Raw genomic sequence first — 23539 nt, forward strand, 5'->3', positions numbered from 1 at the left:
ACTCTCACTGCACGTACTGAGGACAGGGGATGAAGGAGCAATTGAGCTGCCAACTATGGCGTCCGAACCAATAGCAGAGGCAGAGTCAGTCCAGATCCGGTTCCGCCGGCGATTGAATGTAAGAGCATGAATCCCTCGAGTGGATCTGATCCTTTGGCCTCGCGATCAAGCATGTCCATGACCTCCTTGTAGATCTTCTCTCCGGTCTCGTAGCCAGCCGCACAGCTATTGCCCGCCCCGCCGCCGTCCTTGCGCGCCCCGCCGCCGTCCTTGCGCGCCCCGCCGCCGTCCTTGCGCGCCCCGCCGCCGTCCTTGCGCGCCCCGCCGCCGTCCTTGCGCGCCCCGCCGCCGTCCTTGCGCGCCCCGCCGCCGTCCTTGCGCGCCCCGCCGCCGTCCTTGCGCGCCCCGCCGCCGTCCTTGCGCGCCCCGCCGCCGTCCTTGCCCGCCCCGCTGCCGTCCTTTGAAAGATAGACGTTCTCTGGGTTGTACAGCTTGCTGTATTCGCTGGTCAAGATGGTATTGATCACCCGTGGTTCGAGCTCAATCATGATAGCCCGTGGGATGTGATGGTCGTCATCTGCCTGGTAGAAGAAGACATCCGTGCGGGGCCGAGTTGAAGGGGGCAACAATGTCCCATAGAAACAGTTGGTTGGGTGATCCGTTTGGATGCGAGGACCGTCTTGGGAGCGTGAGGAGGAAGACCTGCACAAGGCAGATTCTGGCATTTGGGCTCGAGGTGAGGCCTTGGACCCTCAGTTGGAGAGGCTACGGTGGGCGTTGGCACGGATTCGGTGGGCGTTGGCACTGATTCAGTGGGCATGGCGCTGGCAAGGATGCGGTTGGCGTGGCACTGGACCGAGGCAAGGGTGCACGTGATGCCAGATGATCGGATATTTAAAGGGGGTGAGGTTTGTGTCCGCTGTCCCCCAGGGGTTCTGGTTTTGTCCCACCCCCTCCCTGGAGGCGCCCTAATTGCTTGATTAGGCCCCTCCTTGACGGCTCCTCACAGAGTCCTTCACAACCGGCCCTTTTTTGCTTGTTGCTTTGGCACGGCTGGAGGGTCAATCCAAGGTGCCTATTTAAGGTGTTTGGGGATTCTTTCAACTTGTCTATTGTGTGTGTGATATTTTTGTGGTGTTTTGCAATAAAACACGCCAAAACTTAGATCTAAGTTTCCACATTTGTGTGGATTTAATAAACTTGGATATACATTGCATTATATATAACCATAGTTAAATACAGTTACCATAATGTAATGTTGTTATGAGAGTTAATTTACGTGCAAACAGTAAGATTACAATACATTGTAATATTACTGCACACGTGAAATACCCCAAGACAGGTATCACTCATTTATCCCCTGTTACGCTATATTACCTCATACCTAGACCTTCATTAGTATCTCCGTTACCTTCCCTCTACTTATCTCCTTTACTACTTAGCAATAGTAAAGAATAAGTTTTATCGAATGGATAAAACATAGAGAAGACGTTAGGTAAAAGATAGGGCTTAGGTATTCTTCTAAGAAGGAGGGCTATTTAGTGAACTTAAAGATCTATGTATACCTCCTTCCACATATATATCGTGTGTGAAATGAGGGAAGAAATTGAAGAGAGTCAAACTCTTGACTGAGTAGTTAACAGCTACTTGCTCTACCACTGAGCTACAACTTCATGAACATATCTATCTCGGCATCCCCCCTTGACCTTTACTTATACTTGCACTTCCCCCTACTGAAAGCCAAGGAAGGAGGTTTAGAAGTTTTATTTTCAGCATTTAAGGTTTAGGTTCGGAGGATTAGGCCTTATCTTTATATCTCACACCCTCCTACATCTACATTTTTATCCTTTTATTTATCTGTATCTTACAAAAACTTTTACTTATCATTACCTATTTCTTCGAAGAAGAAATCAGAAATCATTATCATCATCACTATCATTATCACTATCATTACCATTATCATTTATTATATCATTATCATTATCATTATTCTTTATATCTTATATCTATATCTGCACCCTCTCCTCCCATTTACATAACATATTGGTTATGATATAAATACATAAACAATACATGATGTAATCCAATTCAAAGAGAACTGACTGGAATCACTGATTGGTTATGATCAGCTAGTGTGCACAGCTACTGATCTAGGATCAGTACTGATCATTAAACTGCCCTGATCATTTCCAATGTTGATCCTCATGAGGATCTGCTTCCCTTGAGCGCTTCCAGTTCCCCCCTGGTTCTGAAGCGCCTCCAAGCGCCTCATGTTCCCTCCTGCTCTTTCCCCCTCTATATAAACACGCCCTCCAGGACTGTTTATCCCTCAGAATATTATTACAGCAAATTTTAACCCATACTATAGTTAAACAGTGCTTTCATTCTCACCCATCATTCAATTCAGGAATACCTTCAACTCTTGATTACCCTTACCTTTCTGTAGGTAAAACCACAAACCCAAGTTGAGTTATTCCTTGGATGCCTATTAACACCCTGTGTTGATCTGGATGCGCCTTAATTGAGCAAGCCTCTCAGTCAAGATTGCTGATAGAGTGAAACCTTTTACAGGTCTTACCACGAACCCATTGGCCCATCCTTGGCATCTTACACCATCATCTTGATAGTAACAACCCTCTCAGACCGGTTAGTTACATACAGGCTGGCATTCTTTACCGGACCAAAAAGGGGAATGAAAGACTCTCAAGGCTGGGAGAATGCAGGAATGAATGAGCGTGCACAACAAGTATGAATGGTGTTTCCAACCTATAGGTTAAAGGGATGGGCTTTGATATTTTCAGAAAGGAACAAAGTGTGGCCTTGGTGGAGGGTGGATGTAGGATTTGTAAAGGAATGTAAGGTAGGCCTACAAGAGGATTCAAGAGGAGATGGTGATTCAAATAAGATGAGAATAGGTACAGTTTGAGTTTGTTTGTGAATAGTGAACACGGATCTGATAGGTTAATGAAAGTATTCCTTTTGCACGTCGTGGAGTGTGTGATCTAGTGAGGCAAAAAAAAGTCAAGTGGATATCAACAACTGTCTGGAGGCAACTTTACTTTTGAAAAAACGCTACAGGTTTTCCACTTACGTTTTGGCCAGAGGGCTGGCTAATGAAGCAGACCATTACGGCTTGAAAAACCCAAAGCACTGGCACCTTGCTTTTTTACCGGCCAGTCAACGAGCACGGGCTTTATCTTCGCCATTCTCAATCCTTGGATATTGGGGGACTTTATGTGGTGAATTTTGGGTTGTGGAGCTGCCAGATCCCTTCTTTTCAAATACTTTTATGCCTCCATAAGTATGAGTTTTTGGGGCCTGGCGACGTGGTTTCTCATTTGGCCTCGTTTCTTTGAGAGTGTCTTCCTTGATTTGTTCCCATCTGAAAAACGTGATGAAAATAAGCCCCGAGTTTTTTGCACATGTGTTTCACGAGCAAAGGACTTGAAAACGTACCTTTTTTTGACAATTGCTTCCTTTACAGGACTACATCCGGGGGCTGAACTGTAGACTATAGTGAGAGTCGGCCAAAAATTCTCTTTGTTGGTTCTAGATTTGAAGATTTCCGACACCTGGATCCAACACCCGGTGAGTCGAACGGTTTCCACTGCAAAAAAAAACTGTGTCAACTGTGAGCAGTTGACATGCGGTAACTCTGAGGAAGCTTGTGGTGTTACACCAGCCTTACCCAAGGTTTGACTCAACCTGAGCTTCAATGCACAGTCACTGTGCACCTTGCACAGTGACTGTACCAACAAAGGCACTTGTGCATTCAGGTGGAGTTACAATGGTAGCTTGACTTGAGTATCCTGCATGTCAACTGCAAGCAGTTGACCAAGTTTTTTTTGCAGTGTTCTATATTGTCCAAATAACAGTTCGAGTCGGAGCTCAATTTGGTTGTGGGGATCTTGATGGATGACATTGTGGGCTTCCGTTTGGGGTGGTAAACACTGTAAGGAGGGATCCTGAGGATTATTCAAAAAGCAAATATGAAGGAGACACACACAAGTTATTGTGTTAAGTGGTTGGCTGGTAGGCTACGGGGGAACACTGGTGAAAGGAACAAAAGGAAGTAGATCTTAAAAAGGGCACACAATCGTTGAGGACACTGCTGATGTGGCGGGGCATGAGGATGCTAACTGGAGGCCTTTGAAAGGTTTGTATTCGTGGAGTGGTAGTGGTTAGCTGGGTGGGGTCAGGCCGACTAGGTTGCTTTGCTAGAGGCGGAGAGGATGGCGATCCAAACGGACCAGAAGGAAGCACAACCCATTCTGACAGTTTCATGTGGTCCCAAGGTGCTCGGCCAAGCTTTGCCTCAAGATTCTTGGCAGCAACTGTAGGGTACTCACAGTGCCAATCTGCCTTCCCCTCTGGAGCATTGATGACCTTGGCCTTCTTGTAAACTGGTCGGGTTTTGATACCAGCCAGCAATACTTCAACGCGACACAATTGGGGCCCACCCTGTTTGTTCAATCAAATGATCAGTGTGAAGTACAGCCAGCAGGGCAAGAAAAATCAGGCAAAACTACCTGTGCTTCTTCACAACCCTGGCCAAAAAGACTGTCACTCTACAAATACCCCAGACAAAGATCATCAGACTGTGTGCAAGACAGAGAAAAATTGATTCTCACATCAGAATCCCCAGCCTCTGCATCCGGATTGTGTGAGGGAGCTGCCTGATTGGGTGGAGTCAAGTCAGCTGTGTGGTTGGTAATGGAAAGAGAGTTAGGCAGACTCACCAACTGCTGATTCAGAGTCCCAGCAGCAAGTGCCTTCTTGGCTGCTGCTCCATCCATCACTCCATCAGCCCTAGTAAATCTTTTCATCAGATTCTTGCCAGTGTCAGACTACTCGCTGAAAGGCACCACATTTTCCACAGCCACCACAACTTGATGCTTTGATTTATTCTTTGGAGGAGATTTTGGCTTTCTCTTTGAGGCTTTATTTTTGGTGCTGGGCTTTTTGATAGGCTGTGAGGGGATTGGTTAGTCCAGAAAGAGAAAAGAATTTCTTTGAAAGAAACAAAACTGACCCCTTCACCAAAATCATCAATGGTCAACTCTTCATCTTCCCCCTGGGACAAGCCAGCATCTACCTCCATTCCATCTCCAGGAGTTTCCCGGTAGTCCTTAGCAACAAGCTGTTTCCTGTTTTGGGCAAAAATTTAGCAAGAAACAGCAAGACAGAACTGTATCATGTCCTGCTTGAAAATTTAGGAGCAACTGAAAGTGTTTTTCTTTATTTTAATCATCTGTATTTACATATAGTTTATTAAGATGAATAAAGAAAAAGAGTTTGTTCTATTTACCTGAAAGCAGCACGAGTGGGTGCTATTGCTTTTAGGGTTATTTCTACTGAGTTGCTTGGTCTGAGCTGGTGAGTTTATGGTGAGATGCAAGGTGAGAAGGCGGGCCTATGTAGTGCGCCTTTGTTAGCTTCTCCTCTCACTCTATAACTCTGGTCTGGGTTTGGTTTCTGAGCTTACCGACGCAGGAGCCAGTTATTCAAATAACTTGGTCTTATCCTTTTGGTACGGGTGCGCGGCTTTTTGGTCTGCTTGTCGAACAGGGTTTGAATCAAGTCAGCTGTCTATGTTTTATCCTTTCCTGGGTCTCAGGCATTGGACTACTCACCGGTTGCGGTGCTGGCCGTGATCCTATCGAGTAGAAGGGCTGATTTCTGATTGCCAAGACAGTCTGCGAGGGATCTACGAGAACAAAGTTGGTCAGCTTATCTGAGCCATAACTTTGTCTCTCCACGAGCACGTACCCGGAGGCTGAGTCTAATCTTCCTTTCCCCAGTGCGGTTGCCGTTGCGGTTTCCGTATCTGCAAGTGATCAAGCGGGGCTTGTCAGCTTGAGATTGGGTTAGGTTTTGGGTCTGGACTGCTCGAGGGGTCTTACCTCTTTGCGCAGCTGGGTCTATGTTTCTGGCTAACCGCGCGAGCTTCCTTTGCGGTTGCTGCGGGTGATCTGGGCTTAACCGCACCAGCTTCCTTTGCGGTTGCTGGGGGTGGTCTGGTCCTGTATTCCTACACTGCTCACTTATTTTTCTTGGTCTCATTGACACACCTGTGGCTAAGAAATACTTCCATTCCATTCCATTCTAAATAGTGGAAAACAGGATCTCATCCTCCATTTGGAATGGAAGGATCACTGGAGCTGCCTGCGGTCAGCTCAAGCACGTTCATTTAATATTCCAGCTCACCCAGCTCTGCCCTGTGTAAAAGATCCATTCAGCTCCCCTCCACATCCACAATCAAGCTCACCCAGCTCACTGCAGGCAAAAATCCAGCTCACGCAGCTCCCTCTCCACCCAGAAATCCAGCTCACCCAGCTCCCTCTGCACCCAAAAATCCAGCTCATGCAGCTCCCTCTAAACCCAAAAATACAGCTCATTCAGCTCCCTCTCCACCCAGAAATCCAGCTCACCCAGCTCCCTTTGTACCCAGAAATCCAGCTCACCCAGCTCCCTCTGTGCCCAAAAATCCAGCTCACCCAGCTCCCTCTGCACCCAGAAATCCAGCTCACCCAGCTCCCTCCGCACCCAAAAATCCAGCTCACCCAGCTCCCTCTGCACCCAGAAATCCATCTCACCCAGCTCCCTCTGCACCCAAAATCCAGCTCACCCAGCTCCTCTCAGAAGCCAAAATTCAGCTCACCCAGTTCCCCTCAGCATCCTAATTTAGCTCATTCAGCTCCCTCTGCACCCAAAATCCAGCTCATGCAGCCCACTCTGCACCTAACAATCCATCTCAAACAGCGCCCCTCCGCACCCAAAGTCCAGCTCATGCCCCTCCGCACCCAAATTCCAGCTCATGCAGCTCCCTCTGCACCCAAAAATCCAGCTCATACAGCTGCCATCTGCATCCAAAAATCAAGCTCACAAATCTCTCCTCACCACCCAAAAATCAGCATGTAGCTCTCTGAGTACCAAAATCCAGCTCATGAAGCTCTCCACAGCACTCAAAAATCCAGCTCATGCAGCTCCCTCTGTACCCAAAAAACCACCTTACCCAGCTCCACTTGCACACAAAATTCCAGCTCTCCCACCTCCTCATAGCACCTAAAATCCAGCTTACGCACCTTGGTCCAGCACACAAAATACCAGCTCACCCAGCTCCCCCGGCAGCCGAAATCCAGCTCACAAGCACCCGAAATCCAACTCATTCAGCTCCCTCTGAACCCAAAAGTCCTTCCCACACCCAAAAACCCAGCTCACCCAGCTCCAATGGCACCTAAAATCCAGCTCCTGCAGCTCACCTCGCACCCAAAATTCAGCTCCTTCAGCCCCCTCCTCACCTAAAATTCCAGCTCATCAAGCTCCTGTCTGCACCTAAAAATCCAGCTCACCCAAAATCCAGCTCATTCATCTCTTTCTGCACCAAACGAATCAGCCCATGCAGCTCCCCCTGCACCAACAATTCCAGTTCACCCAGCTTCCCCATCATTGAAAATTCTTTCTGTCCCAGCTCAACTCAGCACACTAAAATCCAGCTCAGCCAGCCCACTGGCACCCAAAATTCCCCACTGGTACCAAAATAAAGCTCATTTATTTCCCCCTCCACCACCAAAACACCTCCAGCTCACACAGACCCATCAGGGCTAACATTAACTGGCTCCCCATCTCCCTTTCATCACCAGTGAGATGCTAGGCAAAAATGAGCTCAACTTAGCCCTTGTGTTAGTGCAGAGGGCTAAGTGAATTCTTCTGCAGCCATAATGTTAAACATATGTCAGAATCAGGCCTGTTTTGTTAGGTGCAAGACTAAAAAATCATCTTTTACTAATAACAGGAATTCAATGAATGCGCAAAAAGGATATTTATGTTACCAAAATTACGTGGAGAAAGTCAAGTAACTTAACTACCCACAATGCTGGTTTAGGCACTACCAAAAATTACCATTTGCACTACCAAACTTCCTACACCACAATATATCTTGGGGTGCAGAATTCTACAGACCAATCTCTTCCACCTGTGCATCAAAAAATTGATGGAGTACTCACTACTAAAAAGAGCAATTTAAATTCCTGCCCCAAACCAGACCAGCCATTCAAGAACATACAACCCTCTTGATGACTGGTACAGACTGGTCATCAAGGGGATATGTACAACTGTATGAGATTGGTCTTGCAACCTTCCAGATCATGTTCTTTGGTGAGATCACAACTTGATTTCCTTTTGATTTTTGACACAATTGATCTAATGATATGATCATTCCAACATGTTGATATATACATGTGCAAAAAAGCCCTCCACACCCACACCCACACCCACACCCACACCCAAACCCACACCCACACCCAAGCCCACGCCCATACCCTTTGAAAAAGAAGGTGTGCAGGGCACACGTGCCTTTTTTGGAAGTGCTTGGCTCTCATGCCCTTGGCAAGAAACCCTGCATGTTGTATATAATGTGAATAGTATGCATATTTACTAAAGATAGCAATCGGGTACCCGCCGCGGGTACCTGGCACCCGTTTGGCGGGTACCTGCAACACCCGCCACACACCCGCCAGGCGGTGTCAAGTACGGGTGCGGGTCCCTGAATTTTTGCAGCTGGCAGGTACCTAACTTAACAAAGTCCCTCCCAATGCGGGAGGTCGGAGTTATACCCGGGTACCCGCCTCAAGCCCCAATATGCTCGTGGATGGGGGCTTGGGTGGGTGTAAAGTCAATGTCCCTTGGGGGCCTCAGCCCCTGGTCAGCCAGTTTGGGCTCTTGGGAGAGTGTATGAGCACTCTCAATTGCCGGTACTGGCCATTGAGAGAGCTCTTACACTCTCCTAAGGGTCCGAACTGGCCAACAGGAGAGTCGGAACTCCCTTGATGGCCGTTACTGGCGATTGAGAGAGTCAATGGAATATCCCAAGGGCTGGTGCCGGCCAGCGAGGGAGTCAGAACTCTCTCAATGGCCAGTACTGCCTGAAGGAGGGGGTACCCGCGGGTACACCGCCCAAGCACCGCTGGTACCCGCCTAACGGGTATGGGTATGGGTACGGGTGTCTGGCTTGGGCAAGAAAAGGACCCGGTACCCATACCCGCCGCAGGTACCCGGGTCCCAATGTCCATCTTTAATATTTAATATGTAGATTATGCATATTTACTATCACATAGTAATGGACAGTGAAAACAACCAAAAGCCAGCTGGAAAAATTACAAAGGCCAGTACTGTAGGATTGTTTCATGCAATCCAAATTCAAAGAAAGAATCATCTTGAGTGCATGAGATGACACCATATTGGATCCACTCCTGTGTGATTCTGATATCAATTTGGTTTGTTTTTCAGAGGGGAAGGAGAACTTGTGGATTTCCAACAAAAGATGGCACATGTCCACTTGAAGATTTTTTCCATGCCCAGACCCACCATTGGGTTTTCTTAGGCTATTTAAAACCCCCCTCCCCTGGTCATGGGTTTGCACTAACATCTCAAACACACAGATTTCCCAATCATCCACAACAAATTATGGTGTAAGTCTTGAGGCAGATCAAGATTCTCATGGATCACTGACAGGTTACTTTGCAGAAACCCAGCTGCAGACTCAGGGCCGGTCACTGATCAGACTGAAGCACCTCCTCCTGGCAATGAGACACCGGGGGTGGGGCGCTCTAGGGTTCTGGTTCCAGCGACACCAGAGTCACAAATCAAACATCTCATTCCACCGGTATGTTTCCTTGCTTATATACTCATGAATTTAGATATTGACCTCCCTCACAGCTTGGATCAGGTAGTGAAACCCAAGAAGAAGGTAACCTTGTGACCACTGATGGTTGGACAACAATTTCTGTGAACAATCCCTGGCGGGTGACCCAGAAGACAAGTGCTGCTATGGCCTCTGCTCCTGTATGTACCCTCATCTGCTCCTCCTGTGTTTTGTTGTGGACTAAGCAGCTCTGGTTATGTGTAGGTATTGACAACACATATTGACAACCTACACATAACCAGAGCTGCTTATATAGTCCACAAAAAAACACAGGAGGAGCAGATGAGGGTACATACAGGAGCAGAGGCCATAGCAGCACTTGTCTTCCGGGTCACCCGCCAGGGATTGTTTGCAGAAATTGTTGTCCAATCATCAGTGGTCACAAGGTTACCTTCTTCTTGGGTTTCACTACCTGATCCAAGCTGTGAGGGAGGTCAATATCTAAATTCATGAGTATATAAGCAAGGAAACATACCGGTGGAATGAGATGTTTGATTTGTGACTCTGGTGTCGCTGGAACCAGAACCCTAGAGCGTTATAAATAGCCTAAGAAAAACCTTATACCTCTGTGTATATGTTCGGCGAAAACTTTGATCTGGTCGAAGGGGTTATGGGATGTGACTGGGAAGAGGGGTTTATATACCCTGTGGAACCCCTAGTCGCTAATTCTGCTCGTCAAAAACGGTGATCTGGTCAAAGGGGTTGTGAGATGCAACTGGGAGGAGCGTTCGTCAAAAACCGTGATCTGGTCGAACGGCTTGTGACCGGGGGGGAGGGGTTTATATACCCTGTGGAGCCCTGAGTGCCTGATTCCGTTCGTTAAAAATGGTGATCTGGACGCTGGTCGAACGGCTGGTGACCGGGGGTAGGGGTTTATATACCCTGTCAAGCCCCAAGCGCCTGATTACGTTTGTCAAAAACCGCGATCTGGTCGAATGACTTGCAACCCGGGGAATACCCTGTGGAGCCCCAAGCGCCTGATTACGTTCGTCAAAAACCGCGATCTGGTCAAACGGCTTGCAACCGGGGGAATACCCTGTGGAGCCCTGAGGGCCTGATTCCGTTTGTCAAAAACAGTGATCTGGTCAAACGGGCAGATTGCACAACTGGCCCATGAGCGCTCACAAACTGACATACAGCACTGGGACAATTTTTTTTGACAACCTCATCAAGTATCCCTGCCCTCTCAGATTCAGTTTGTTCACTTTGTATCAAGCACATTGATTGGTAACCCTCCATCAGCAGAATCAAAACACTCCATCTTTTTATCGAATGACCAACACTCAATCTTTTTATCCAGTTGCTCAATCTCACTGGTTTCCCCCAGCATATCCAGTAACCTGATATCCCCAGCAGCATGCCCAACTCGGAATAGGTTGAGCTTCACCCCTGGATTAAAAATGGATAGGAGCCCAGCAATAGCCTGGTTTCATCCCAGCCTCCAGGTAAGCTCTCAAAATATTTTTTTTTAGATCAAAGTTCAGTTGCTCGTTCCAGATCAAGAGAGAAAAAAAATCAATCTTAAAGCCCCCAACAGAAAGATATATAAAATATGGGAAAAACAAAAACATGGGAAAAGAAGACTAGTAAACATTAGTATGAGAGAGAAGCTTTCTTCCTATCTTCCAATTGGTGCATTGGTCACCATGGATTGGTCATTGAATTGTTCACACCCGTTGATGGTCAACACAATCAGTCATTGAGAGCACTGTTCTTAATGGCTGGAATACTTACCAGAAATTTAGGTGGTAGTGCCTGAATTGAGGGGGGCATGTCCTCCTCTTGATGATTGGTTGTGTTGGACATCAATGGGAGTGTGTGCAGTGGGTGCGCTGAACGTTTTGGCACAGGGTAATAATGAGCAAACCCCGGTTTAACATGGTGTGAGCCTGTGTCTCTAAAGTGACAACATTACAAAAGAAAAACAATTTGAACCCGGGTACCTGGAGCCTTTTTGCCTAAAATGAGACACCCGCACCCGCAGAGTCGCGGGTATTTGCAGGTACCTGCCACTCTAGTGCCGACTGCTGTCGGAGTCACTCACGTGATCAAGGCATCTTCTGGTTGTTGGCTGGAGTGGAAGAGCGCACAGCTGAGGCCTTGGATCCCATCAGATATGAGCCCCAGCTGCGTCGGAGGATGGGTGATCCGCAGCCTGCACAGCTCAGCTGTACTCCAGAGCAGGTGATGACCAATACCCGGGTACCCGCATGGTTTTTTGCAGAATCCCAGACATCCGCATCCAAACCTGCACACACTGGCGGGGACCTGTTGCGCGCGGCGGGTACCCGCCAGCTGATAGCAGGTATCCGCAACGGGTTTGTTTTGACCAGCTCTAATGGAAGACAACACTCTGGTTCATAAGGTCCTAGCCAGTCAAGAATTTTGTGACAACTACTCCATCAGCAAGATTGACTGGCCAGCTCAATCTCCAGACCTTAATCCAATTGAGAATGTTTGACTTTTCCTTGGACTGTGATACATATCTCTTCGCGCTTATAGGTGTAGCCCTCTGTTCTTGAGTGATTTTTTTCTTTCCTCTCTTACCCAATCTTTTCCTAGCTTACATTCTTTTTGCCATCGCCAAACCCCTTTTACTAATTTTTATACTTGTAATTCGTACCATCAAATACAATCTCGTTGATGTCTCTCGTCCTTCCGGTTGCTTAACTCATTCTCTTGTCATCTCAGGCCCTCACACTCACCAGAGACAAAAAAAACATGCAGGCATGTTGGTTTCACCAAATGGAATGAAGGTAGCTTTGACACTGTTTCCATTGTGGTCAATGATGTTTCTTAGTTTGGAGGTTTTCTGTAACGGGTAAAAAAGGGGAAGGAAAGACTTTCAAGGCTGGGAGAATGCAGGAATGAACAAGCGTGCATGACAAGTATGAATGGTGTTTCCAACCTATAGGTTAAATGGGTGCGCTTTGATTTTTTCAGAAAGGAACAAAGGAAGGCCTTGACGGAGGGTGGATGTAGAGTTTGTAAAGGAATGTAAGGTGGGCCTACAAGAGGATTCAAGAGGAGATGGCGAATCAAATAAGATGAGAATAGGTGCAGATTGAGTTTGTTTGTGAATAGCGAACACGGATCTGATAGGTTAATGAAAGTATTCCTTTTGCACCTCGTGGAGTGTGTGATCTAGTGAGGCAAACAAAAGTCAAGTGGATATCAACAACTGTCCGGAGGCAACTTTACTTTTGAACAAACACTACAGATTTTTCACTTACGCTTTGGTCAGAGGGCTGGCTAATGAAGCAGACCATTACCACTTGATAAACCCGAGGCAGGTCGATTTGTTGGGGGCCAGTCGACGAGCACGGGCATTATTTTGGTCAATCTTGATCCTCGGATCTTGGGGGACTTTATGTGGTGAATTTTGGGTTGTGGAGCTGCCAGATCCCTTATTTTGAAATACTTTTATGCCTCCATAAGTATGAGTTTTTACGGCCCGGCGACGTGGTTTCTCAGTCGGCCTCGCTTCTGGGTTCAATCTGGTGTTTCCTTGCGTTTCGCCCTGGGATCCGATTGTTGAAACCTCATCGGTGACCGGGCTGCTAGAAACCAAATTGACATGCAACATAGCAATCAAAAGAACGAGGACGGAGGTGGTGTAGTAGACTAGTTTCATAGTTGCAAGAGGTGTGCTGGGGTTGTCGTGAGGGATTCAATTGTAATATTTATGGATGCAGTGTGTGTGTGTGAAGGTGGCCAAGTTGTGAACTGTGTTCCGGCAGGACTGATGGGTGATGATGAAGCAGTTGTGGCCAGAGGCCTCTTTTTCATATCTTTCGTAAAGACCCATCCTACTGGATTCCAAGGACGCTTTCGTCCCACTGGTTTGGATAGGCATTGGGGTCTCTGTTTACACGTCGTACTGGTTATGGATCAAGTTTGTTGCGAGCCCTACCTGGGATATGTTCAGGTCTATCTCGGACCTACGGTGGACCTGGCCCGACATTGGTTGTGCCACCCAAAACGAAAACAAAAAATGAATTCTGACACTCGTGTCAGATGCATATGCGGAGTACAGGCTGCCGTAAATAGATACTGCAGTCTGAACCAAGTCCACAACCTTCTCGGGTTCGAGGGGCATGCCCCCCCGACCCTTCCGCCCAGAACAAGCCCATGAACTCCGGGCCAGGCCCGCTGATCAGGACCGCGCACACTCCGAACTGAGTCGGACAAGACCTCGGATCGGCCGCCGGTCCCATAAAAATAAATATGTACACAGACCGTGCGGACTACGACAGCATTCCCTCTATGGCCGCGCTACCGTGGCACTGCAGCGAAGTTGCGCTTCCCCGAGTCATTCACTCACGACAACACCGTCGAGAAACGCAAACGACCAATCGGCCTATTTATGTCTTTTCGTCCGTCCCCCATCCTGCCACTCTCTTGGGAGGAGGGACGGCCAGGCCTGCTTGCATGACTTTGCCGGCATATCTTTGGGGCGCTCGCCTTGATTGTTTTTTTCAAGCGCGAACGTTTAATGGAGTGGCGCAGTAGGTTGACCTTGTAATATGTGAGACAAGAATATATCGAGGAAAACGTTCACGGCAGTGGGGTTGAGGAAGTATGCAGGGGTGCTGCCGAAAAAAATATTTGCGACCTTCGTCATTGGACCCGTCCGCCGTTCGAAAATTGACGCCCATGAGAATAACTGTTCGCTGTCCAACCTCGTCCTGAAGCTCAGTGATGATGACAGGATGAGGAGAAGCAGAATCTTCCCCTCTCCTGTGTTCCCGACTCATCGCGAGGGACAATGGATGCCCCCAAAGTTACATGGACGGCCGCAATGATGACGAAGAGGAGAACCAATGGGGCGCCGATTCCATGCAGCTCGCGGATGCTCTCCAAAGACCCCAAGATGATGCAATGTGTGCGTACCAATCTGTCCCCCAATTGAACCCACTTCAGCGACTGACTGCGCCGCCTGAGCATTCAGATTTGCTGAATAGTTCTTGATCTTCCTCCTTGGGCAACCATGTCCGACAAGAGGTCGAACAACCATGCCTGAGATGATGAACTAGTACACATGTAGACAGGCCCGTTAGACAAGACCTTACCTTGGAATGCAGCGCCTGAGAAGACAGTCAGCGAACCAACCCATTCCCCAATCAACATTGGTTCATGGACTGACTGCCTCGCCAGAGCATTCCGATTCCCCGAGTGGTAGTTCTTTGTCTTCTCTGCCCAGTCCAGCCCAAATCTTCCCTGGGCAATGACTGATCATAGAGCTGCCCCAGCCCATTCAATGCAGACCCTTGAACTGATGTATGTAGCTATCATCAGCATGGCCACCAGACAACTTGGTGGCCAAGGTGTCCATGAGAAGCCCCAGCATAAACCAGCACATTCTATTGACCAGGACTTGGACTATTCTAGTCAATAAATGAATTGGACTGGTCAACAAGCTCAACCAGGAGTAACCCCACAACTCACAGCCCTTGGTGGGACACCAACCAGACCAGATGGTTGCCTGAGCAAAACCAACCTTGTATTGATAAATATTGTTTCCAATATCAAAAGGGAGTTGAAAAATTGACTCCCATGAATTAATTAATCAACTCCCAAAAGTCGTTTACGTCGCGCGGACCGCCTCTGGACGTCCGCCCCCGGTCCGCGGGACCAAAGTTCAACCCGCGCGCATTTTGGGAGTCGGAAAATTAATTCTACTCTCCAGAATGGGAGTCGGAATTTTAATTTTGTTGGAATTTCAGCTTCTTCTCTTTACTTACCCCAAAATTACTTTACTTTATGTTAATGTTTACTTAATATTGTAGCCTGTTATTTGATCTGATCTCAGCCTTTATGGCAGCCTCTTGTAGTCTAGAACCCTGAGGAATAGCCTCTAGTACTATTTCTTATTCAAAACATGTCTCCTTATTATTTTATTCATTATACATACATTCTTTATTCATTATCAAAAATCATGTATATATTACTTTATTTTTACAAGTAATAACATCATCAGTTCTCCTCTTTTCCTGAGTTGACCACCTTGTGCCCCCTCCAAGGATCTCGAGACTGTTCACCAAAAACACCATCTCTCCCTTTTCTCTTACCCTCTTTGGTGAGAATTTCAACAAATTTCACAAAAAATGACAGAAAATAAAGAAAAATTTATACCTCCGCACTGGGGCACCTAAAGCCCCCCAAAATTTTACAGCGGCCATAAAGCACTCTGAATTACACCTGATGAGCTTCACGGCATTTGCACACCCCAGGGAAGGGGTGTGCTACTGTGGGTCTAATTTGGCGGATTTCCTTGGTAGGAAATCCGCCAAAGCCTTAGCTAAAGTGCACCAAAGCCCCCCAAAATTTTACCGTGGTCATAAAAGCCTCTGAATGGCACATGGTGAGATTCTTGGAAGTAGGAAACCCCAGGAAAGGGGTGTGTTACTGTGGGTTTAATTTGGCGGATTTCCTTAGTAGGAAATCCGTCAAAGCCTTTGCCACAGTGCCCCAAAGTGCACCAAACTTTTGGATCATGAAATAAAATACTCTGTAACCAAATGGTTAGCTGCAAGGCAGTAACACACCAGCATAAAATAATTTTGAGGCAGCAGGGGCCTTTGGTTATATCTGCTACTAATTGCCTTTGCAACAGATAATAGTGCCTCCGCAACAGCACAGTTAATAGTGCCTCCGCCACAGTTAATAGTGGCTCAGCCACAGTTAATAGTGGCTCAGCCACAGTTAATAGTGTCTCCGCCACAGTTAATAGTGGCTCCGCCACAGTTAATAGTGGCTCCGCCACAGTTAATAGTGGCTCCGCCACAGTTAATAGTGGCTCCGCCACAGTTAATAGTGGCTCCGCCACAGTTAATAGTGGCTCCGCCACAGTTAATAGTGGCTCTGCCACAGTTAATAGTGGCTCCGCCACAGTTAATAGTGGCTCCGCCACAGTTATTAGTGGCTCCGCCACAGTTAATAGTGGCTCCGCCACAGTTATTAGTGGCTCCGCCACAGTTATTAGTGGCTCCGCCACAGTTAATAGTGGCTCTGCCACAGTTAATAGTGGCTCCGCCACAGTTAATAGTGCCTCCTCCATAGTTAATAGTGCATCTGCCACAGTTAATAGTGCCTCTTTCAAAGTTAATAGTGTGCCCGGCACAATCAATAGTGCGTCCGCCCAGTTAATAACACTGCCAGAATAATTGGCTGGGTTGAGTTTATCCCAGTTAAACTGGGATGAACTCAACCAATTTAAACTTGGTTCATCTCAACTGATGAAATATAAATCCAAGGTACCCCCCTTGGTTTTATATTTCATTGAATGAGATCAACCCATTTGAAATTGGTTGAGTGAATCCCAGTTAAACTGGGATGAATTCATCCCAGCCAAATATGCTGGCAGTGTAATGCTTCCGCAACATAACTGTGGCGGAGGCACTATTAACTTTGGCGGAGGCACTATTAACAGTGGCAGAGGCACTATTAACTGTGGCGGAGGCACTATTAGCTGTGGCAGGGCACTATTAACTCTTTCAGAGGCGCTATCAACTGTTGTGGAGGCACTATTATCTGTTGCGGAGGCAATTAGTAGCAGATATAACCAAAAGCCCCTGCTGCCTCAAAATTATTTTATGCTGGTGTGTTACTGCCTTGCAGCTAACCATTTGGTCACAGAGTATTTTATTTCATGATCCAAAAGTATGGTGCACTTTGGGGCACTGTGGCAAAGGCTTTGGTGGATTTCCTACTAAGGAAATCCGCCAAATTAGACCCACAGTAACACACTCCTTTCCTGGGTTTTAATAATGCCAAGAATTTCACCATGTGCCATTCAGAGGCTATTATGCCCACTGTAAAATTTTGGGGGGCTTTGGGGCACTTTAGCTAAGGCTTTGGCGGATTTCCTACTAAGGAAATCCGCCAAATTAGACCCACAGTAGCACACCCCTTTCCTGGGGTGTGCCAATGCCGTGAAGCTCATCAGGTGTTATTCAGAGTGCTTGATGGCGCTGTAAAATTTTGGGGGGCTTTAGGTCCCCCAGTGCGGAGGTATAAATATTTCTTTATTTTCTGTCATTTTTTGTGAAATTAAAATTCCGACTCCCATTCTGGAGAGTAGAATTAATTTTCCGACTCCCAAAATGCGCGCGGGTCGAACTTTGGTCCCGCGGACCGGGGAAGGACGTCCAGAGGCGGTCCGCGCGACGTAAACGACTTTTGGGAGTCGATTAATTAATTCATGGGAGTCGATTTTTCAACTCCCTATCAAAATTTGGGATGGGCATGTTCAAATGAAACAGACCACTTGCTAATATAGACAATCTCATATCTCTTATAAAAGGAAGCTGCAGTTGGAAATATTATTCCTTCATCCTCTCACTTTATCTGGCCTCACATGTTCCTTTCATCCTGCTAGCCAAACCAATACTCTTGCTACTCTAGCCAATACAATCACCACTCAAAGAACCCTCAAACAACAATTCCTCCCCTTATTTTCCTTTCTCAATCAACTCATCTTCATTTCACTCAACTGTTCATCTTTCTGATCTAAACCTCTACCAACTGGAATCTAACTTCCTCAGTCAACAAGTTTTGCTCAATCTGCCAACATTGGACCACCTTATTTAGCTTCCAACTTGGTGAGAAATGATCATCAATGCATTTCTTTTCTGGTTTCCTCTTCCCCAAAAACCTTTAACTTACTCATCAAACTAACCATCTCCCCTTCTGAATATTTCTCAGTCTTCACTTCTTAGATCCTTGACATTTCTTATTATCTCCACCCAGGTTGGTTCTCAATTCTCTCTCTTCCTACAAGTTACAACCTCCCTGAATTAGAAATATTAACAATACATCTTCTCTCACAATATAGACTTGTTGTATATCAATTTTGTCTGAACTTGATCCACAAGGAATGGCTGACCGGCTCCGCCATGCTTGCAAACGTCGAATTTTCCAAACACATGGTCCAAACCACATTTGGTCAGCCAATGGACATGACAAGTGGAAGCCATATGGAATCACCATTTATGGCTTCATTGATGCTTGGTCCAGGAAGATACTAGGAATGTATGCTCATGTTACCAACAATGATCCAAAGCATATTGACATATACTTCCTACAACTTGTAGCAAATGCTGGTGGAGTTCCTCTCAAATTAACAACAGACAGTGGAACAGAAACACCAGATATGGCCACCCACATGATACAACTCACCCAAAGATATGCTGGAATCACCTTTGAAGAAGCCCAGACACATATGCACTATACCAAATCCACCCACAATCAAAAAATCGAGTCCCTATGGTCAAGGATGATGAAGGAACACAACCAAACACTAATTGATAACATTTTGACACAAATGGAGGCTGGTAGATATGACCAGGGAGATGAAATCCAAAGGTAAATTCTTCATTCAATACCCATTATTGCTTGGTTTAATCCAACTTATGCCACATTAGACTCCTGTTCCTGTTCCTTTGGATGCCAGTTTTTCAAAAAAGTGTTGACCACTGGGTGAAAATATACAATGATTCAAGGAAAAGGAAGGAAAATTTTACTGAGCTGCCAGCATCCTGCTTCCCAAACCTCTCATACACCACCCCTGAACACTTTGGTGCATCTAATCAAATCATCCATGTACTCAAGGAAACAGTCAGTTTTATCCTGGAAAATGATTACCCTGACATTCATCCAATGTTCACTCACACACCTGACTGGTTTCATGAATTAGCCACTCTGGTAATGCAAGAGCTTGAGTTCAATGTTGATGAAATTCCACCAGGAGGTGTCTGGCACATATTTGATCAAATGCTCCCATATATTCAAGCAAATTTACCCCTAGATTACAATACCAACTCATCTTCTGAACATCACTCCAACCCAAAAATTTATTTTACACCCTGGTTTCTTATTGTTGTATATAGATTTTAACTGTATTTCTCCTGTTGTTTACAATACCAACTCATCTTCTGAAAATCACTCCAACCCACAAATCTAGTTTACACCCTGGTTTCTTATTCTTGTATATAGATTTTAACTCTATTTCTTCTCATGTAATTTTGGCTATCACAATCCTTTTTTGCTTTGTTCACATCAGTTTTTTAGATTTAACCTTTAAAACAATAACTAGTGGCTTTCCATCTTCATCATGGCACTTAAGGAAGGTCCTTATCAAAGCCCTAGAGGCGCACAGATTTCAAAAACAGGGATCAATGACATGAACAACACCATCAATATTTATATCAGATTTTCGGGCAATGTTTGTTGCCAGAATGACTTGGCGAGCTCTGTTTGGTGGTGGCTCAAAGATCTTGGCCTGCATCTCAGTGGGCAGATTGGTGTAAATTGGACAGATCTTCAATTCCCCAATTTTATTCCCTAAGGACCTTGCTGTTTCCTCCAGGGGTTCTTGTGCTGCTTTGATCTCATCTTGACCGGTAAAGAACACAAGGATATCACCTGTTGGTTGGGTGGAATGGATCTGGAAGATCATTGTGACCGGTGCATGGAGATAGTTTGCCTCTGGGTTGGGAGCATATAAGATGTCCACCGGATACATTCTTCCTGGAACTGCGAGGAAGTCTCAAGGATCCTCGCCGAAATATATACGCCAAGCAAAAAACAAGCGGCAGCAACATCCTCCCTGGGTGCACCCAAAAGTCCTTAATTAGTTTCTCCTCAGTTTGGGAGCCCCATCGATCGATCGCGGCGACCATGAGATCAGCTTTCTGGTCGGAGAGCATGGACCTGCCGACCTTCTCTTTGCCTGATCCGCCAAGCCAGCAATTCAGGATGTTGTCCATCCGGACGTTGATCTCGTCCAGGATGGCATCCCGTTTCAGCGAATCCCAATCCACCTTCAAGCTATGCAGCTCTCCAAGGTCTTGCCTTAACCCTTTCAATTTTTGAGTCAACAATCTTTCCAAATCCGACATGAACAGTTGCCGGTGGTGGTTGTTTGCGTGGCTTGATTTCATCCCGTCGCCTGCTTCGGCTCGATAACGTCTTCAGTCGCTTTTGACTACGAATGAGCAATTTGATGATGATGTGCTGTGGAGTGTCGTAGGAAGGTAGAGTTTGTGGGGCAGAAGCGGGGTTTCTCTCCCTCATTCGACAGAAGAGGTTACCGAAGCGGCGGCGGGGTTTGTTGGGTGACGGTAGGAAGCCCGCCGGGGACCGTTGTTCTCTTCACGCTCACTGTCTTCAGACAAGCCTTGAAACCCTTCCCCAGTTGGTCATCTCAGGCATGGTGGCTCGACCTCTCCTCTTGTCGGACATGGTTTTCCGAGGAGAGTTGGGATCGGCGGCCGATCCGAGGTCTGGTCCGACTCAGTTCGGAGCGTACGCGGTCCTGATCAGCGGGCCTGGCCCGGAGTCCATGGGCTTGTTCTGGGCGGATGGATCGGGGGGCATGCCCTTCCAACCCGAGCAGTTTGTGGACGTAGTGCAGAGCGCAGTATCTATGTACCGCGGCCTGTACTCGGCATATGTATCTGACACGGGTGTCATATTTTGTTTTTTGTTTTTGTTTTGGGTGGCACAACCAATGTCGGGCCAGGTCCACCGTACGGACCTGACCCGCTCGGGAAGGGTTTTACCACACCACGGGTAGGAGGGTGGCCGGTGTTTCACCACTCCACAGGTATGTATGAGGCCGGTGGGACCTGGTGGGACTTGGTTGGGTTAGCAGATACACCCATTCCACTGCCTGCAGTACAATGTGCTTTATGCTGTTTCATGTCTTGATTTGGCATGGATGTCAAGTTCCAAAACCTGTTCTTGGGGTGTGGTGGGCCAGTACTCGGTAGGCCGGCATCTTTCTAGTAGTCTACCGGGGGATCAGTAAACTGGTCGCATTGCGCTGGCAGGACCCCTGCGGGACAGCGCTCCTGCGCAAAAAACAGAGGGACTTGGATGTATCTCCCAGAGAGAAAAAGACTATGTATCCACGCCGGCGCTGTCCGTCGGCCTATTGCAGCGCTGGGTCTGGAACAGGCGATGTGTATCACTACTATCAGCACCATTAACCAGATCTTTTTTGATTTCAAACTTAACCAGCCCAATACTTGTTTAAACTTGCGCCATCAGTGGTTGGCCCTGACAAGCAGCAGGCCAGTTGCTTAGCTGATGATGGATACGACTGCACCCTTCTGCTGTTGCATCCAGCCTGGTTCCCTCGACGCACAGCCCTCTTTTGACTTGGACTTTTTTCTTGAAGCTGTGGATTTCTTTCTTACCTGTTGCGGTTACTTCCCTGTTGTATCGGATATGTGTATATAACCCCCCTTGAACGCTTTCGTATTCAGCAGTTCTTCAGAAATCTTGATTCCCTTCGTCCGCCCTTCGAGCATCTCTTTGAGATTTACATCCTTTGGTTCCTTCCACAGGCCTCTTGACGTAGCCCACCTCTGCTTCCCCAGCCAACCGCAAGCTCAAACAACCTAGCTGTGTGTCTTCGATATTCGTATTTGAACGAATCCCCAGGATTCATACTTATTGGTTACCAGCCCCAAGGGAAGCCACCAATATCACTTTGCGCGATGCCCAAAACCAATTCACGCTCCACCTCGAACCCTCCCTTCATCTCTCAGGATGACGACCGACTCGCCACGTGTTGGATCAAGGTGACCAAACTTTTCCAATCTAGGGCCGACAAAGATACTTTCTGGCCTACCCTCACGGTAGTCTACAATGCAGGCAGCGACCTTGCAAGAGACGCGATTAGCCTCCAACAAAGGTACGTTTACAAGCTCTTTACTGATGGAAGTCATGTGCAAAGAAAGTAGGGGGCTTATTTTCCTCACGATCCTCCTTTTTTCGTTTCAGATGGGAAAAAATTCACAAAGATACTCTCAATTTCTCTGCTTACTATCAAGCGCTCAAAGCGTCCCCGCCAACTGGGAGATCGGAGCACGAACTGATCACCGAGGCCAAGGACAGGTTCAAGTCACGTCATGGACGAAAGTTCGGATTCGTATGCCTATGGCAACGTACACTTCGTCACGAAGCTCAATGGATGATAACAGAGCCCAATTTTGGCCAGATTGATGACGAAGAGGCTGAGGACAGCGACTTGTCTTCGGATACTACGGAGGAAGAAGCTTATGACGAAGAGGCTGAGGACAGTGACTTGTCTTCGGATAGTACGGAGGAAGAAGCTCTCGATCAAGGAGGTCGAAATACAACTCGCTCGAGTAAAGTTCGGGGTCGAGAGCAATATCATTCCGATTCGGAAGACGGCGATGGCTATGCGGACGACATGCATGACGCCGAAAACGAACGGAAGAGACTGAAGTTGGATGATGCTCGATTGCAACTCGAACGAGACAGGATCGAGAGCGAGGTTATGGAGAAAGATATCTCGCTTCTTCCCGACGACCAGGCGAGAGAATTCTTCCGGCTCAAGAAACAGAGTATCCTTTCTAGTCTGCAGGCCAAAATCAACCAGCCTCGTTCTCGCACGATTTTAGCCCCCAAATCAGCCACGGCGATCCCCCGCCGTCCGTCTTCCTGATCTTCCGGCCAGAACCATCAAGCTTATTCTCTTCAGGCTAAACGCAGCAAGCCTAGTTCTTCCTCGGCTTTGGGCACCAAACCAGCCCCGCTCTCTTGAGGAAATGTCAGCCATCATCTCGAATTTGCAAAGTCAGGCCGGATTCTTAGCGCCGCCTTCCCTATGCTCTGATAAATTGATGCACCATTTTTTGTATGCCCAAGTCCAATTCTCACTCGCTCGTCTTATCAGTATTTTGCTGCGAGACAGCCTCCTGTTTTCTCTTCTTTCTTTTTTGTTGATTTTGCGCGCCTTGTATGTTCAAATCTGCCACAAGCACAAATTTATCCTTTGTTTGACTGACTAGGTGTTAATCT

The 23539-nt window shown here is 47.1% G+C and overlaps 4 protein-coding genes across 4 annotated transcripts; 1 reads left to right on the plus strand and 3 right to left on the minus strand.

Annotated features, from left to right (window-relative positions):
* Positions 1-53: 53 nt before the first annotated feature.
* On the minus strand, positions 54-725 carry PtA15_13A337 (uncharacterized protein; the record flags this gene model as incomplete). The annotated part of the gene is made up of 1 exon (XM_053162524.1): positions 54-725. The coding sequence occupies one exon, from the start codon at positions 723-725 to the stop codon at positions 54-56; it is 672 nt and encodes a 223-aa protein (XP_053026492.1).
* A 12246-nt stretch (positions 726-12971) lies between these two features.
* Positions 12972-13337, minus strand: PtA15_13A338 (uncharacterized protein; the record flags this gene model as incomplete). Its single annotated transcript, XM_053162525.1, has 1 exon — positions 12972-13337. One exon carries the CDS (start codon positions 13335-13337, stop codon positions 12972-12974), a length of 366 nt encoding a protein of 121 aa, XP_053026493.1.
* Positions 13338-19865: 6528 nt separating this feature from the next.
* Positions 19866-20646, minus strand: PtA15_13A339 (uncharacterized protein; the record flags this gene model as incomplete). The annotated part of the gene is made up of 2 exons (XM_053162526.1): positions 19866-20150; positions 20323-20646. The coding sequence occupies 2 exons, from the start codon at positions 20644-20646 to the stop codon at positions 19866-19868; spliced, it is 609 nt and encodes a 202-aa protein (XP_053026494.1).
* A 1563-nt stretch (positions 20647-22209) lies between these two features.
* On the plus strand, positions 22210-23224 carry PtA15_13A340 (uncharacterized protein; the record flags this gene model as incomplete). Its single annotated transcript, XM_053162528.1, has 3 exons — positions 22210-22406; positions 22496-22963; positions 23140-23224. The coding sequence occupies 3 exons, from the start codon at positions 22210-22212 to the stop codon at positions 23222-23224; spliced, it is 750 nt and encodes a 249-aa protein (XP_053026495.1).
* Positions 23225-23539: the final 315 nt, after the last annotated feature.

This window comes from Puccinia triticina, chromosome 13A (genome assembly GCF_026914185.1).
Source record: "Puccinia triticina chromosome 13A, complete sequence".
In the NCBI taxonomy this organism is placed as follows: Eukaryota; Fungi; Basidiomycota; class Pucciniomycetes; order Pucciniales; family Pucciniaceae; genus Puccinia; species Puccinia triticina.